The 17,697-nt window shown below is 37.5% G+C and overlaps 1 protein-coding gene across 1 annotated transcript in view; it reads left to right on the top strand.

The window, feature by feature from the left end:
- PELI2 (pellino E3 ubiquitin protein ligase family member 2) overlaps positions 1 to 17,697 on the top strand; it is a 121,772-nt gene that overhangs the window by 90,658 nt on the left and 13,417 nt on the right. Inside the window, exons 2-3 of the mRNA XM_017531072.2 lie at positions 8,088 to 8,189; positions 17,388 to 17,585. Of these exons, the coding sequence (XP_017386561.1) occupies positions 8,181 to 8,189; positions 17,388 to 17,585 (207 nt within the window). The 5' untranslated portion in view covers positions 8,088 to 8,180. The remainder of the gene's footprint in view (positions 1 to 8,087; positions 8,190 to 17,387; positions 17,586 to 17,697) is intronic.

Genomic DNA, 17,697 nt, shown 5'->3' with positions numbered 1-17,697 from the left:
CGTTGAGCTATGTGGTGCAGAACTCTTCAGAGCAGCCTGGAATCTGGAAAAGGTTGCTTCAGCATGTAAGCCATACCACGCCTCTGGCCCTCTGCTTTTGAAAGGCAGAAACCCTAATTATATCTACACACAAAGAAGACTATGCAGGGTGTGCTCATTCCAAAAACATTCATTTGATTTAGCCAGACTATTGTGTGGCCCAGGAATAATAACTGCATTTCTATAATAGTCAACTTCTAGGACGTCTAGACAAGAGGGATATTAAACTCTTGAGTCATTTGGTACTAACGAAGAGTACTAAGGAAGACTTCAAAATAGAAAAATTAGTGTCCTTTGAAGAAGAATTTCATTTCATTTGAAATGCGGATGCAGGCATGCACACGTATGTGCGCATGTGCATACACACGTGTGCACATACACACATGCACACTGCATTCCCTTAAATGAGGCAGACTCTAGTAAGGGATACCTCTTGGGTATACATCATACATGTAGTTTGCAAAGTGGCTTCATGTTTTCTGACATACGTGGTTATTTTCTTCTTCTGCCTTCCTAATATCCCCTCTATTCTTGCTCTAAATATGTTAAGGACTACAAAATGTCCATGTGACATGCTTGGTGGCCTTTCCTTCTCTGGCAATACTTTGAATGATTCACAGATTCTTTTTATGAATGAGTCTGTAAATAATCTTTAAGTATTAATATAAAATCTTCTTCACATCTCAGTCTTCTAACAACTGGAGATTATGACAATGAAAATGTATATTTGCTCTAAATACAGCCTCTTAACACACATTCAGTAGCTCATAACACTCCCATGAGAAACACAGACCCTGTTCTGTGTAGAGACACTGCTGCCTGCCATTGTAGACACACCTGTCCATGCTCTTGGGTGTAGGTAAGGCGTACACACAGATAATTGTGGGGTGCTGGGGATGAGTCACGTAAGATTTTTTACAAGTGCTTTGGTACCAGAAGGCGCTGTAAACTGATTGTTTCAGTTGTCTTTTGTTGTGTAGCAAACTACACCAACATTTAGTGACTTGACAAAAACCATTCTGTTTTGTTCATCACTTTGTGGGTTGGGAACCTGAGAAGGGCGCCACTGAATAGCAGGCTCTGGTCCATGTCTGGGGTAGCTGGAGCTGGAGGATCCACTCTGAAGGTGGCTTCTCCACTCACATGTCTACACCTTGCAGCTCCCAGGCCTCCCTCTCCCCATGTGGCATTTCATTTTCCAGGCCCTCTCCCTGTGGCTTTGGCTCCTTGGAGCCTGGTGGCACATACATAGTCTGGCTTCTTGCCCACAGCTGGGAACCCCCAGAGCAGCAGGTGGAAGCTGCAAGCCTTCCCTGACCTAGTATCCAAAGTCCCATGTGTCACATCCATGGCGTTCTCGGTCAGTGAGCAAGCTACTGAAGCCAGCTCAAATGCCAGATGATATGATCTGAAGATTGCGTGAAGCGTCTTCAGAACAGAAAGTTAAGGGCTATAAAACAGCCGATTATAGAATTCCTTTGAGGAGTAAATCAGTTTTGTAGGCACTGGTTACCCAACAACTACTTTGTATTTGAGGAGAAAAAGTGAAACGTTACACATTGTTTTGTGTTTGATTTTTGCTTTAATACGGTAAATCAGTGAGCCCGGCTTTGACTCCCTATTGGATTAATAATGATGGTAATAATGCTAACTGTATGTGAACAGCAGTGGCAAGAGACAGCCTAGGGGTGTGAAGCTTGAAAGTGCGAGCGACTGTTGTTCTATTGACTGAAATAGGAAACCCAGAAGGAGAAAATGTTTGAACCAAACCATGTAATGATGCTGTATACTGCAGGTGACAAAATGCCTAACCAAAAGCAGCCTAAAACCCTTACTTTTATTCCAGAAGTCTGGGGATAGGTAGTTCCGTGTTTGATTCAGCATTTCAAAGGTGTCAGGGCTTTCAGCCAACTTCTGTCAGAGTCTTTTGACCTTACTCTCACATTGCAAGATGGTCTACTTCAGCTCCAAACGTCATGTTGTATTTTAGTGACAGAGAAGGGCAGGAGTCTGTCTTGGTGCCTCTTATCCCTAGGAGCTCCATACCAGATCTCTCTAAAGTCCCACTGGCTGGGAATGGATCACATTTCCATGCGCTGGCCTCAGAGGAGAGTCAGCCTTTTTCACGGGAAGCCAGCTCGGTGAGCAGGGAGAAAGACATTAGGTAGGCAACCAACAGTGTCTGCCACAGTGCTGAATCCTGTTTTCTCTCTCCACACAGTTGATAAAGGCTCACTTAGCAGCCTTACAGAGCTTGAATTAAATGGGCTAAATCATAACTGTAGTAAATTAATGTTTTCTAGATACATGTTGGTTTCTCTGTTGGCTTTCACTTTGTGGTTGAGAGCTAACACTACTTCTTAACCAATAAAAGATTTAGTTATTTCCCTCATACTTTAAAATTTGGATGAAAATTCTTTGGCTGCCATTAAGACACATTAGCCCATTATGCATCTTGAAAGATTGCCTTCTGTTATCATTACATATTATATGATCGCCTTTGTGTGTGTATATGGGTTTATAAGAGGAAGAAAATTCTCTAGATGTATGAACCATGTTTGTTTTAGAGTCTGGGGACTCACAGAATTCCCTAACATTAGTTTTTAGTTGTAAGTTGAAGCAGAACAGCTAGTTCTAACTGTTGTCATCCCTGAATGGCAAAAGCTGGCTGAGCTGAGCCTGTGACACAAGCAGCATAGCACAAGAAAATACAGACCCTTAGCTGAGAAGAAAATGCCTTGGCTCACATCTGGTCTCGGCACCTAGGATTGCAAAGTAAGGCTTTATTTCTTTAGCTGGATAAAGCTGAAATTCTTTCATCTGTTTTTCTGTAATTGTCCAGTTATATTTTAACCTGGTAACATTCATACCTGTAATAAAGTGGTTTTTATAGACTCAAAACATTTAAGCTGAGAGTGTCATTACTGGTACCTTTGCTAGTAAGAAGTAGGGAAAGTAAGGGCAAGACCTGAAGAAAGAAACTGTAAATCTCATCTTGTATCTGTAGCAGTTCATTCATTCATTCGACATTCATTGAATGCGTGCCACACTTTTGGTGCTGGGGATGGAAAAATAGATAAGACTGAATGTGCCCTGAAGGCACGTGCAGTGTTACGAGAACAGAGTCGCAACCTGCCTTCTCATCACAGCAGCACACTAGAGAAGTGGTTATAGGAAATCATTGTCTATACCAGCAACCCCCAACCAATTTTGGCACCAGGGACCAGTTTTGTGAAAAACAGTTTCTCCATGGACCGGGGAGGGGCATGGATTCAGCACGATTCAACCACATTACATTTATTGCGTATTTTATTTCCATTATTATTACATTGTAGTATATATTTAATAATTATACAACTCGCCATAATGTAGAATCAGTGGAGCCTTGAGCTTGTTTTCCTGTAACTAGATGGTCCCGTCTGCGAATAATGGGAGACAGTGACAGATCATCAGGCATTAGATTGTCATAAGGAGTGCACAGTGTAGATCCCTCACGTGTGCAGTTCGCAATGGGATTCATGCTCCTATGAGAACCTAATGCCGCCGCTGATCTGACAGGAGGAGCTCAGGTGGTAATGTGAGCGATGGGGATGGGGAGCAGCTGTAAATACAGATGAAGCTTCCTTTGCCTGCCCACCACTCACCTCCTGCTCTGTGGCTTGGGACCCCTGGTCTACACAACAAGCTGCTTGGGCTGGTTTTCTTTACAATGTTAAAGAGCTTTCTAAATTTGTGTTGATGTAGTAAGATCACAGCATTATTTTACAGTAATTGTGTTTGAATTAAGTTGTAGTGAATGCCAGGAAAAGGCCCTATCTACTCTATTTTCTGATATTTTGGAAATAGATTCTAAAACAACTTGGTGCCTTGGGGAAACTTTTATTTCCAAAATACTGGAAGTGATTGGCTCAAGTCAGTGAATCTATAATATCCTGGAAGCTGTATTTCTGAAAGTCATATTTTAAATGTTAAAAAATATTGAACAATTGGGCCGGGTGCAGTGGTTCACTCCTGTAACCCCAGGACTTTGGTAGGCCGAGGCGGGTGGATCACCAGGTCAAGAGATTGAGACCCTCCTGGCCAACATGGTGAAACGACATCTCTACTAAAAAAAAAAAAAAATACAAAAATTAGCTGGGTGTAGTGGTGCACGCCTGTAGCCCCAGCTACTCGGGAGGCTGAGGCAGGAGAATCGCTTGAACCTGGGAGTCGGAGGTTGCAGTGAGCTGAGATCACGCCACTGCACTCCACCCTGGTGACGGAATGAGACTGTGTCTCAAAAAAAAAAAAAAAAAAATTGAACAATTGATATTTCTAACAAAAAGTTCAATGCCGTGTGTACTTGCAGACTTTTCTATAAGACATGACCCAAGAAAGAAAGTGAAAATTGATCTCAGGCTTAAACTCTTCTTTAACTTCCCCCAACCACCTAAAGCTGACTCTATTCTCGACTTTAATGGATGGAAACAAGGTCATGTGAGCCCTAGTTCATGTAATGGAAGGAAGTCCACATTTCCCCATTTACTGAAGATGATCCTGGTGGTGCCCTTAGGCACCCTGGTTTTTACTGCCACGTTTCGCTCCAAATCTCAGTCCTGGCTTCAGTCTCGTGTTTTCAGGCCAGCTCAGCCCACATTTCTGCTTCCCGTAGATGCAGCCTGTTGGACCCTGGGGTACCAGTACCCAGGGCTCTTGTAGAGGCAGGGGCCCTCTTCCTGGCTTAGCATTACCAGAGGGAAATCCTTGCCAGAACTGGAAGTGACTTCGAGGTGACTGTCACACTAATTCCAAAGTTCCTTAGCCACCCATGCTGTAGGGTGTACATCACCTGCTGCCCCAGAGCCACTCCCCACCTTCATGGGATTTGTTTCTCCCTACAGTCTCTTTTCCCACTTTCCTATCTTCCCCAAATCCCAAGGCCTCCAAACCACAGTGCTTGGCTGAAGTTTTTTAATCTAAAAGACACAGAAAAAGCATTTTCCTGACCCAAGAGCATTCCCGTTTCCTAACCCTGGCCATTTGCCTAAAGCAGCATAAAAACATGGCAGAAGTTTGAAATCATAATTTTTTTTTTAAATGGGATCAACTTTCAAGGCATCTTTCATCAGTATTTTCTTTCCATTTTGGTGCCTTGGGCAAGACTCCTAAGTAAAGTGATGCTTTTGCTATAAATACCCTTTTTCATGTGTTACATAGTCTTATAGTTTGGGTCACAAGAATGTTTTTATAATGAAACACCTTACAAGAATTTGTGTCCAGTAACAACTTGGGTCCTATAAAATGGCTGTTTCTGGAGTTTTCTAAAGTGGTGAGGAAGATGTCTCCAAACCCCAGCCCCTGGGCCAGGGACCAGTAGTGGTCTGTGGCCTGTTAGGAACTGGGCCGCACAGCATGAGGTGAGTGGCAGGTGTGCAAGGGAAGCTTCATCTTATAACATTATGGCCTGAGCTCCACCTCCTGTCAGATCAGCAGTGGCATTAGAGGCTCATAGGAGCATGAACCCTATTGTGAACTGCGCATGTGTGGGATCTAGGTTGTGCACTCCTTAAGAAAATCTAATGCCTGATGATCTGTCAGTGTCTCCCATCACCCCCACAGGGGACCACCTAGTTGCAGGAAGACAAGCTCAGGGCTCCACTGAGTCTGCATTATGGTGAGTTGTATAATTATTTAATTATATATTACAGTGTAATAATAATAGAAATAAAGTACACAATAAATGTAATTGCTTGAATCATCCCCAAACCATCCCCCCGTCCAGTCCATGGAAAAATTGTCTTCCGCTAAACCAGTCTCTGGTACAAAAAAGGTTGGGGACCACTACTCCAGGGCACCCTGTTCACGCTATGCTGGGCCTTAGGTGAGCAGAGCGAGTCTTCATGAGACAATGACTTCCCAGCAGATTTGGGAGAAATGCTTCAAGGTTCAAACTAGCAAATATGTTAGGGGATAAAAAACAAAATTTATAATTTAAGGTAAGCTGTTTTAAGCATGAGAAACTTCATTTAAGGGCTGTTCCCCAGACATCTCCAGGTTCAGGTAACCATTCCAATTCAGGAAAATGGAGTGGAAGTTTGAGAAACACCATACTTAAGAAGGTGCCATTGTACAAACATGTATAACCTTTAAAATTATTTCCCATTACTGTACTTGTTAACTCCTTGTTTTGCAGGTCATTTGTATACTATAGACATTTTATGTAATATGTATATGCTAAGAAAGTAGTGTTGGAGTTGATATATTTGTAAATTGAATCCATTTAAAATGCAATAAATACTTTTTAGAAAACCCTAAAATTATTTTTATAATCAACTCCTGATTATTAGTTTTATAAATTTAGTAAACTATTTTTCTTAAAATAGGTTTTTTTCAGACTATAAAGATAAACATCTACTTTTTACAAATTTTTATTTTTATTGAGGTATAATTGACAAAGAAAACTTGTATATATTCAGGGTGTGCAACGTGATGATTTGCTGTACATACACATTGTGAAATGATTGCCACAATCAAGTTAATTAACATACAAATTACATCTACTTAAATTGAAAATAGTATCTTTATAAATTTGACTTTCAAAAAAAGTCACTATCGGTGAATTTATCTGATTCAGACTAATGAAAATTTAAGACAATGTCTGTTAGTAGTGTTGAGTACTTTAAGAAGTATTTTTTAGATTCCTGAGCATGTTAAAGAAGTATTATCTTAATGAAGCATGTAAAATAAAACATCAACTCAATCATGAAATTCCTCAGGGCAGATTATTAAATAATCATGAGATTAACCAGGCTAACTTCAAAGTTGATTTGGAATGTTTTACTCTTTATTGCTGTAAGCAGTTATATTAGTCGAATATAAATGTTGAGTACATTTTCATTAACATGCTATGCATGTCCAGTTACTTCTAAGTGAAGTCCACTCTATGGTCTTCATAGAGTGTCACCATTCAATAAATGTGCAATAGAAGAGCTAATTAAAATTTTACTTAATGTAAAAGATTGAAAAAGTACAATGAATATAATGTAATTGAAATAATTTAGAGTCCACTTTAAATCAATTTCTTTGTTAATTTCGAAATATTAAAAGTATGTGACCATACTGAGAATTTGTTCAAACATATCACTATGGACAAAATAAGAATGATATCATATTATTCCTAGGTTATTTGGAAAAGAATATTAGCTTTTCCTAGTCTAAAAATGGAAAAAAATAAAATTACTGACTATCTTATTAATAAAGTAAGTACAGCTAGTGCTCGACTTACTACCACGATTGGTTCCGGCAGACCGGTGGTAACACGATTTGGTCATAAGTTGAGTAGGCTATATGCATGCGGAGATGGTAGTGCTGCCGGAAGCTGGTCCGCACTGTCGTACGCCCAGCTGGGCAACGTTTGCGCTGCCAGACGCGGAGCAGTCGTGGCTAGCGACTGTGGTCGTAAAGTTGAATGGTCGTAAGTTGCATAGGTCGTAAGTCGATCAATACCTGTATCTGACATAACCAGTTGCTTATACAAGTGAGATGTAGAACAGAATACAAATGTGGTTGTCATTGGCTAGGATGGTATATTATTATACTGGAATCTTAACTAGAACACTGATTGTTTTTTAAAGTGATTTTTTTACCATGCTAACTCTGTCACCTAGGAAAAATAATAATATGTGACTTATCTGTTGTGTGAAATCTTAAAAGTTTGAAATAAATTGCTATATTAGTCTAAAAATTCTATTACAGAGTTTAGGTAATATGGAGAAAGTATTTGTTTTTCTAAGACTGTGATTGAATCAAGCCTTGCAAACTAGTAAATAAACTTTGATTTAAGTAAAATATTGTTCACTTTAAGACAGAATATTTGATAAAAACCAGAATTGTGCCTCTTAGCTTATCTGTGATTCAAGGAATAGAGCATAGGGAAAAACCGTGACTGTTTGGAAAATGCTGGCTTGTGCTGGGCTTTGCTGGTAGAGTGATGGCTCATAACTACAAATAGAACCCATAAGTTGTTGAAATGTAATTTTAATTGATTTTTTTTTAAATTTTATTAATAGGCTATCAGCTGCAAAGGTCAACACAGCATATCCTATACTTTGTCAAGGAATCAGACTGTGGTGGTGGAGTACACACACGATAAAGATACGGATATGTTTCAGGTAATATTTATATTTTTTAATGGAAATTTTAGTGTATATTCCTTCAATTCTTTATTTTTGGTATGTAATCAGATCTTCCAGCCCAGTGTCTAGGAGGAAAGAATTGAAGATAATATAAAAATTATTCCTGTTTGGTTTCTGAAAGATTAAGAAAAAAAATTCTTTAACTGTAAAAGGAAATTATAAAGGCTACATTCACAGACCTCAGTGCAATAAAAATAGACATTAATAGCAAGAATAAAATTTTAAAAAGCCGACTACTTTTAAAAGCCAACATTTTCAGAATACTTTCTAAATGACGCTTGAATTAAAGGGACATCAAAACTACATTTATAGGTCTTTTCAGAAATAACTGTGGGAATATTATGTATCAAAACTGACGAGATGAGGCCAACATCTTACTCGGAAAAATTGCCTTAAATGCATTCATTATAAGAAGAGAGAAAGAAAGAAAATCAAAGACCTAACATGTATCTGAAAAGTTATTTTTTGACAAAGGACAGCAATTAAGAAAGTACAGGATGGGTTTGGGCATAGTTTTAGTGGTATATAATAGAAAGTCCAGAAGTACCTCAAAAGAAAGCAGAAGGAGGAAAATAATAAAGAAAAACATTCATCTGTTAATGAATTTTAAAATAAGAGAATTAATGAATATATTCAAGATGTAGTACTTTAAAACCACACACAATTAAAATTTAGGCTAATAACAGAAAAAAAGCAAACGAGTTGAAATTGATGAGGCTTTGCATTTCCATATGGAGAATTAAATTATTACATAAATAATAAGCATTTAAATGTAAAACTGAAGGAACAAAGAAGTTCTAGAACAAAATTTAGAGTTCATATTCTTGGAATAGGGAAGGATCAGTAGGAAATAAAGAGATAGATTTTACTTTGTACATCTTCACTTCTTTTTAAATGACCCAAAATTAAAAGTCAAACAAACTAGGTAGAGACATTTAGGGCAACAAATCAAGTAGACAAAGGATTGATACCTCTATTATAGTAATCACTTTTCCCATGCTTTCAGAAATGGACAAAGAACAAAACATGTAATTCTAAGAAGAAGAACTATAAATGGCCAATAAATATATTAAAATAATGTTCAGAGTACCAAATGAATTAATAATAAAATACTCTTTATTACCTATTATTGGAAAATATTAAATAATACAGCACTGTAAAGCATTGTACGGAATTGGTCCCCCTGGTGGGACTGTGAATTGGCACAGCATTTCTACAGGACAGCATTGCAGTACTACCCTGAATTTCAGCACTCAGACCAATTGACCCAGTAATTTTAACTTTAGTAATTTTTATACATAAATAATTAAAGAATATGAACAAAGATTTAACCAAAAAGTTGTTCATTCTATGTTTTGTATACTAGTAAAAAACTAGAAATAAACCCACACTTCCAGGAGAATGATTACAGTATGGTGCATTTAAATGCAAAATGCCATGCAGCCATTACATGATCATTAAATGGGAAATACAATAAAATAAGTGAAAAAAAGCATATGTCCACTTCATGCTTTATTTTCATGTGCACACACATAAACATAGGTACGGAAGAGAGAAGGACTAGAAAGAAACGCCCCAGCTCTTTTTCCATTTTCTATAACGTCGTGAAGTGTAGGCCTAATCTGGGTTACCTACATCAGCACTTTTGATTGAGAAAGAAAGAAAATTTTATATGTTTTTTAAGTGTATTTGTAGTAGTCCTGAACTTCAACACCTCAGACTGGTAAGAAAAGCCAAAGGCAAATTATAAATGCAGGAAATATTTATAATTTGTATCACAAAAGGTTAATGTCACAAATATATATATAAGGTACTCCTGGACATCTCTTTTAAAAGACCTACAATCAGATAGACAAATAAGCAAAGGATTTGACAGACAGTTCACCAAAAAAGGAAAAACAGTAGCTCTTAAAAATAAGAAAATATGCTCAACCTCACTTACAAAAAGAAAAATGTGAATTAAAACCACATAGAGATACCACTTTTCACTTGTCAAATTGGCAGAAATCCAAAAGGTTTTGTCAAAGTTGTGGGAAAACCAGACACTGTCCTATATTCTATAAATTGGTATGCATTATGGGGTAGCAATTTGAAAATACCTATGAAAAATACAAAATGTTTACACAGTTTGACTCAGCTCTTCTCTTTGTAAAGCTCTTCTTTCTAGAGACTTACCCCAGAGATATCCTTACCTGCATGCAAAATGCCATTTGTACAGAGTTATTGCTCTAAGCATTGCTTAATAGGAAAAGATTGGAAACAGCCTAAATGTTTTTCAGTAGTGGACCAGTTTAGTAAATTTAGGTACAGTTATACAGTGAAGCCCTCCAATGGTATAAGCAGAACAAAGAAAAGCTCTGTGTATAGCCACAGAAAGAGCTCCATACATATTAAATGAGTTACATATTAATATTATTAAATATATTGGGTCATATTGGTAATATATTCAATTAAAACTAATTTAAAATATTACTAAATTAAATGTTATTCAATAATATTAAATTATTAAATGTTAATTTAATATTGTAAAATGGTTTAATGCTTATATGCATTAAAAAATAATCTCCAAAATGAGTAACAAGACATTAATGTAGCAGTTGCCTTTGTGTGGAAGGAGACTGAGCAGGTGGTATACAGGGAGATATTTTACACTTTTTGATTTTTGGAACTGTGTGAATGTAATAGATATTTTAAAAATTAAATAATCTTAGATTAAAACATAGTCATAGATGTAAACATAGTTATTAAAGTGCCAGTTTGAACTCAAAAGTAAGATTTATCATATTTGGGCAAAATACTGACTGTGGTTTTACTCTCCATGCCGTTTGATTGCATGATCTGAATATCTTTTCTTCTTACTGTGTTAAAGAAAATATCTCCCTGCATAAGTATATGCATATTCTTTCCTGTTGATGTTTTTATGGCATTTTATTATATCTTTTTTAATAACTCATTAAAATCATTTATTTTCAATTTATAAGTTTTTTTTTTTTTTTACTACTTGTAGTAGTAAAGATTTTAAAGTTTTTTTTTTTACAGAGAGAATTCTTAATACTAAAAATGTTAATCAAGCCTATTTCACAATTGTCAATGATACTTTTTTTACCACTTAAAAAACTTACTGTGGTGGTACTGTTAGAGATAAATGAAATACTTTCAAAGTGTGAAACGTTAAATTTCTTTAAAAAGAATCTTGTTTCTTAGAAATTTTTCAAAGTTTCATAGAGTATTCTTTAGTGACACATGTCTCACATGGTGCATTCTGCACTGTTGGCCAGTCACATTCTACTCACATGCCCACTTTCTCCCACTCAGCTCTGCAGAATGCATTCAAGATTTAGCTGAACTTTTTCAGCTTCCTTTTGGTAACTTGTATGTATTTTATGCATACTTCCTACTTTGTCATATAGAATATCAAAAGACTCAAGATTTAATAAAATTCATAATTTTTAAACTGCGAATTCAAAGCAATGAAAAATACAATGACTGTTATTACAGTTTGTTGCCACTGCTTTGAATCATGCTAAAGCACCAGCAGCTTTACCCACCATTGTTCTAGCACCATCAATGTAGAGAACAGTGCAGTGGAAAAGGTAGTTAACATCTTTGTATTATGAAAGCAATTTTGGCCTCTTGGACCTAGACCCTATGGCAGGGTCTCAGGGACCCTCTGGGGTTCATGAACCACATTCTGAGAATACTGATTTGTACCAACCTCTTAATTTCATAGCTGAGAAATCTGGAACTTTGATAGGAAAAGTAATGTAAACTAAGGCTAGAGGAGGCATTAGGCGAAGAACTAAGATTTAGGCCACTGAGCTCTTCATTCTCTGAATAGTACCAGCTCAGCCTCTTTAAATAAAGTGTGGTAAGCCAAGCAAGAATTCACGTTTCTTAAGGAAACCTAACATATTACGTTTACAGACTAGCGGGACCTTTTTGAAGATCATTGGCAGATCATTTTAAGCAGAGAACTAAGCAAATCTGTTAAGACCTTGGAAAGACAGACTTGTTTTAACTTTTTCCTCCTTTTAACAAGTTTATATTTCTAAAACCCACTACTGACAAAAATCACCAAGTAAAAAGCACTACAGCACTCACATTTCTCAAGTATGGACCTCAGTGTAGAGTTTGTTTTAGTCATTCTCATTAAAATGATTTCTAGGGTTGAGTATTTAAAGGCAGAACATCAGAATGAACCAAGAAACGGCTTTGTGCTACATTTCCCACTGTGGAGTCAGTTGTAGACTCCAAACTCAGAAATCTTACTGCCTGAAGAGAAAAATCAAAGCTAGATCTGGATTTAAGGTATGAGAAAGTCTGAGTTAAAATAATCAGAGTAAGGTCTTTGTCATTATTTTCTGGAACGGGTAAATAAGAAAAGAAAGAAAAGTCTAACAAAGTGGAACATAAAGGAGACAATAGTTCATGGAAGGAATTAAGGAAGTGCTGCATTGTCTATCAGTGTCCCTAGAGTAAAGCGCGGTGCCAAGTGCCTTCTACCCATAGGGGCCAGGAGCCTGGGTGGGTCCTGCAGATAGTGTGCAGGGTTCCTTTCTCTCAGATTTTACCGTCTCACAGGCTTCGAACCTGGTGCTACAAAGGCCTCACATTTCTGGGTTTTGGTGGGGGGTTGTTTTTACACTTGATCTCAGCCAAAAGGCCGAGAAGCGATAGGGGGGTTGTTTTTTAATTTAGTTGATTTACTGTAGTTTTAGATGATAACATTTAATTAGTATCTATTAAGTTAAGAGGAAAATGTTAAAGAATATCTACATTTTTCTAATATTTCTACAAATCTTGTGCATGAGCATGCGTGTGCAGGTGTGTGTGTATCTCATAGGATTCAGGCTCCCCTGTCATAATCTTCCAATCATCATTTTCATCTCTTGACCATCTACTGTGTTAGAAACTCCTTTGGTGACTGGCGAGAGATAACAACGGCTCCCTCTCAAGGAACCTACATCTGGAGGAAGCAGGCAGACCCCAAATAAGTGAGCCCTCCAGGTAGAGGAAATAGTGAATGCAAAGGCTCCAAGTCAGGATCACAGTGGAGGAGGACGGAAGTGAACTGAGATGGACTTGGAAGGGTAGGTAGAGGCTGAGAGGTAGGACCTTCAGGCCAGCTAGAGTTTGGGATTTATTCTAGGAGTTTTGGGAAGCTGTTGGATTATTTTAAGAGGGGAAGAGGTATAATCTGATTCATGTTTTTGTACCATTTCTCAAACTACTGTATGGAAGAGAAGCTAGGTGGCAGGTATGGAAACAGGGAGAGCAGTTTGGAGGCTAAGGTGATCGAACTTAAGTGAGAGGTGTAACCAGACCCAAGGTGGGAAAAGTGGAAGGATTGAGGATGTGTTTGGAGGTACATATGACAGTGTTTACACAGGGCTAATGTGGGCTTGCAGGAAAGTGAAGAATTGGATAATTCTTGGGTTTTGATTTTTAGCTTGATCAAATTGAATGTTAGTTAGTCGTTGATATAGGGAAGCCCCAGGGTGAAGGGGGATCCAGGTTCTGTTTGGCACATACTACATTAGAGATACTTATCAAACATACAAGTGGAGATGGGTTGTGTTGGTCTGAAGCTCAGAGGAGAGATCAAGACTTTTTTCAGCTGATAAGTGGGATTTGGTGATACCATCTGGGAAGAGAACAGAAAGAAAAGGGAAGGGGACTATTTACCAACTAGCCTGAAAGTGTTTCACTGCTGTAATACCAGGTAGAAATGGACCAGGATATGCTGGGTCAGCATAAGCCCTGGATTTAGCAATATATTGGTTGTTGGAATTTTAGCATGAGTGTTTTCAGTAGAGTTGTGGGGTAGGAAGCTTAGCTGGAGTGGGTTGAGAAAGAAGGAAGTTAAAGAGATAGGTGAGGAAATGGAGGAAATAACTAATGACAGGTTTTCCAAGAAGTCTTGCTGTTAAGTGAATCAGAGAAACCGGCCTGGAGGTTGGGGGTTGCTTGCAGGCGAAGGAACACATTTTTAACGGTGGGAGACTAGTCCAGAGCAGGGCTACACGACCTGCACTCCCTCTGCCAGGCAGTAAAGTGTTTGTTAAAAGACAGAATGAGATGAGCACACAAGTGGAGAGGAAACCTTTATAACAGTTTGGCATTGCTGAAACATACAAGTCCATGATTATCTCTCAAACACTCATTTTTATTGTATGTTTAAAAGGCATTAGTGATGGGTTAAAATTTAAAACAACAACAGTAGTACTGGTCTTTTAACCACTGAGTTTGAGAAGCTCTAGAATGTGTGCGAGAGCTGATGACTCAGAAAAGAGGAGTAAAATCCTTGGGAAAGGGAGAATATTGGAATACCAAGTATCAATGGAAAGGTTGCTGTTAGGTAGGAACAACAATATTTCATCCTTATCCCAAGAGAGGAGTCAGAAAATAAAGTTATAGATGCAGTTGCCGGGAAATGGGTAGGAATTGGTTGGGGGAGGTGAGAAAAAGGGGAAGCCCTTCTAGATGCTTTGATACCATCTTATCTGTCCTGGCTTCACCTGACATCCAGGCAGACCGACACTTTTCTTATATATATAAAATTTAACATACTGAATGGAGCAAAGTTCTTATTGTAGCTAGTTATATGACTATCACCACTCTGTGAATATCAGAGGAAATTCAGAAGCATCCTGGCTTGCATGCTATGTGAATATCAAGTGAAATTCAGAAGCATCCTGGCTTGTGTGCATGACTACCTTTAAAATGATACAGAGTTGATCCAGTAGTCAAAAGAAAGGGCAGGCTGCAAGTTTTCCAGATTGAGTGATTTTTCAGCAGGACAGTGACTTAGTATTTTTTTTTTCCTGGAAAAAGCAACATGAGGCTTGTGTCATAGAGTATGAAATTTTACCAGCACTCTAAAGGTTAGATTTAAGCGGAAGCAAACTGATAGGTAAACAAATCATACGTCCAGTCAAGGTAAGTGTCATGATTTAAAATCATTGATCCTAGCAGTGTGTTCCAGTTAGAGTAAAATTTCCTGTTTTACAGTCAATTTTAATTATTTCATTAAGACATTAATTTAATCCATTTGGCAGAAATCAGAATGTGGCCCTTCTAGGAAAGAGTAATTCTCTACACAAGAAGGGACAGTTGTGAAGCATTCAAACTAGCAGAGTGGTTTTGGCTTTGAACTTATAACAAAGAGTTTGAAAAGTCATTGCCCTCTTCCATCAAGATGGACAAATCTTGAGACGATGATTGTTGCTGTGAGGCTCCAGGTTGGGTGAGATGACTGGGGAATTTTAGAATTTATCACAGTTTACTCCTAAACTTCATTGGAATAGAAGCTCGGAATGGGTTTGCTCCTAAGTTTGAAGTAGGCTTTGTTTTTACCTTTATACTTTTCTGTATTTGTTAAACAGTTTGCAATAAGTCTTCATTACTTTTCTAATTTTCTTTTTTAAAAATGTTTAACAAAATTAAAGCAGTCTGAATCGGTAGAGTTTCCAAGTTACCCGGTTTTTAAATGAATCTAGTAGAGAGGAGATTTTGCAACTTCAGAAGGATGAATTATATGAGATGATTTTATAATATGTCTAATTTAGATTTTACATTGCATTTTTTAACAAGTTATGTGTTTTCTAAACCTGAAATGTATATATCTAGGCAATATGCATCCGTTCAAGTTGTTAAGTTTCAGAGAAACCAGCAGTTTAGTTCATTCCAGGCACATTTCATTAGGACAAGAAATTAAGGGTTATAAAAAACAAGAGAAAATAGATGTCTGTTGTCTGTTGGTTTTAGAGAGAGAGTCTGTACATGAGAATGTATATATGAGATTTACAAAAGAAATTTATTGTTCCAAGAAGCAAGCTGAGCTAAGTGATATAAGATTTTTTTTCCACTTTATTCATTTAGATGAAAATGTATTACATTGCCTAGTTTGTAGATAGAACTTTGAGACCAGAATAAAAATACCTTGGAAATGACTTTTGGGAGCTTTATATGCATACATCTCAGGGCTCTGCATTTCTCCCATTGACAGCTTCAGAGTCACAGTTAGAATTGTTGGAAGATAACATTAATATCGTATTTAGGGAGAAAGTATTCATTTACCTATAAGTGATTTTTAACCTAAGAAGCCCTTTTAAAAACATTTAGCACTGTTTTCCAGTTAGAGATTTATAAACCAACATTACATAAATTTTTAAATATTCCATCTTGAGGACTTCCGTATTTGTAAACAAATAGTTTTCCTAGTTCACAGGAGACAGTAATACCTGTCTTATTTGAATTTACTGAATAGGACAAGCTTTGTTAAACCTTTGTTGTATGCTTTGTTAGAACTTTGTCCCATCTTTCTAATGAAATATATTCTTTCTGGCAGCATGTAAACCTTTACAAAGAAAGATTAGCCAATATAATATTATTGACAATTGTTTAGACTTCCCCAAGAGAGTTTTTTAAAAATCCAAAGTTGAAATACTAAGCTTTTGAAATCTTTCCTTTGACTGCGTCCCAGACTTTGGACTGGCTTGATAGCCTTCTCATTCATGCTGAGCAGTGTTAATGGACATTTATCTCTGTGTCTGGATTAGGGCTGTTCCTCCTCAGTGCTGTGAATCATGTTGGATTTACCTAACAAGGAAAACCATTCTGTGGAGCTGGGCAAGAAAGTGGGAGGCAAGAGTTCCTTGTTTATTTAAAATCTTCCTTTTTAAACCCAGAAATGGGGGGAAAAATGCTGTGAAAATAGCATTGCTTCCTGGATCCAAGAGATAAAATCTGATGAGTGGTGAAAAATCTGTTGTCCTCTTAATTGAGCTTTTTCTCAATACTTTAATGAACTAATGAGTGGCATAAAGTGAGTTAAGCAAGATGAATAAGTTCTGGAGATGAGCTGGGCATCACTGTTCCTGTGGTCAACAATGGCTGCATTGTGTGCTCAGATATTTCAGAGGATAGATCTCATATTGTGTTCTTAACCACAATACAATAAAATTAAAAATATATATCTCTAATGGTTGGTTTCCCTAATATCTTCCCTAGTTAAATAGGAAAAGGAGCACAAATGAAAATCTTGCATTAAATTCTGACGCTCAGAACAAAGATAGTGAATGTTAAAGGGATCCTGAATGGCTTTTCCATGTGCGTAAAATACGACACCCTGCTATTTTCCAAGTGAATCACAAGCACATTTGATTCATTTAGGTGGGCAGATCAACAGAAAGCCCTATCGACTTCGTTGTCACAGATACAATTTCTGGCAGCCAGAACACAGACGAAACCCAGATCACACAGAGCACCATATCCAGGTTCGCCTGCAGGATCGTGTGTGACAGGAATGAGCCTTACACAGCACGGATATTCGCCGCTGGATTCGACTCTTCCAAAAATATATTCCTTGGAGTAAGTACTGTCAAGAAGTACGTGATTTCCCGAAAAACGCTTGTGATTATGATATGGAACATTTAATTGGAGCAAAAAAAAAAAAAAAAAAGGCTTTGTATGTTGCCTCTAG

This window comes from Cebus imitator, unplaced genomic scaffold (genome assembly GCF_001604975.1).
Source record: "Cebus imitator isolate Cc_AM_T3 unplaced genomic scaffold, Cebus_imitator-1.0 Scaffold70, whole genome shotgun sequence".
NCBI lineage: Eukaryota > Metazoa > Chordata > Mammalia > Primates > Cebidae > Cebus > Cebus imitator.
The sequence above is the reverse complement of the archived record's forward strand: the minus strand, read 5'-3'. Positions and strand labels throughout refer to the sequence as shown.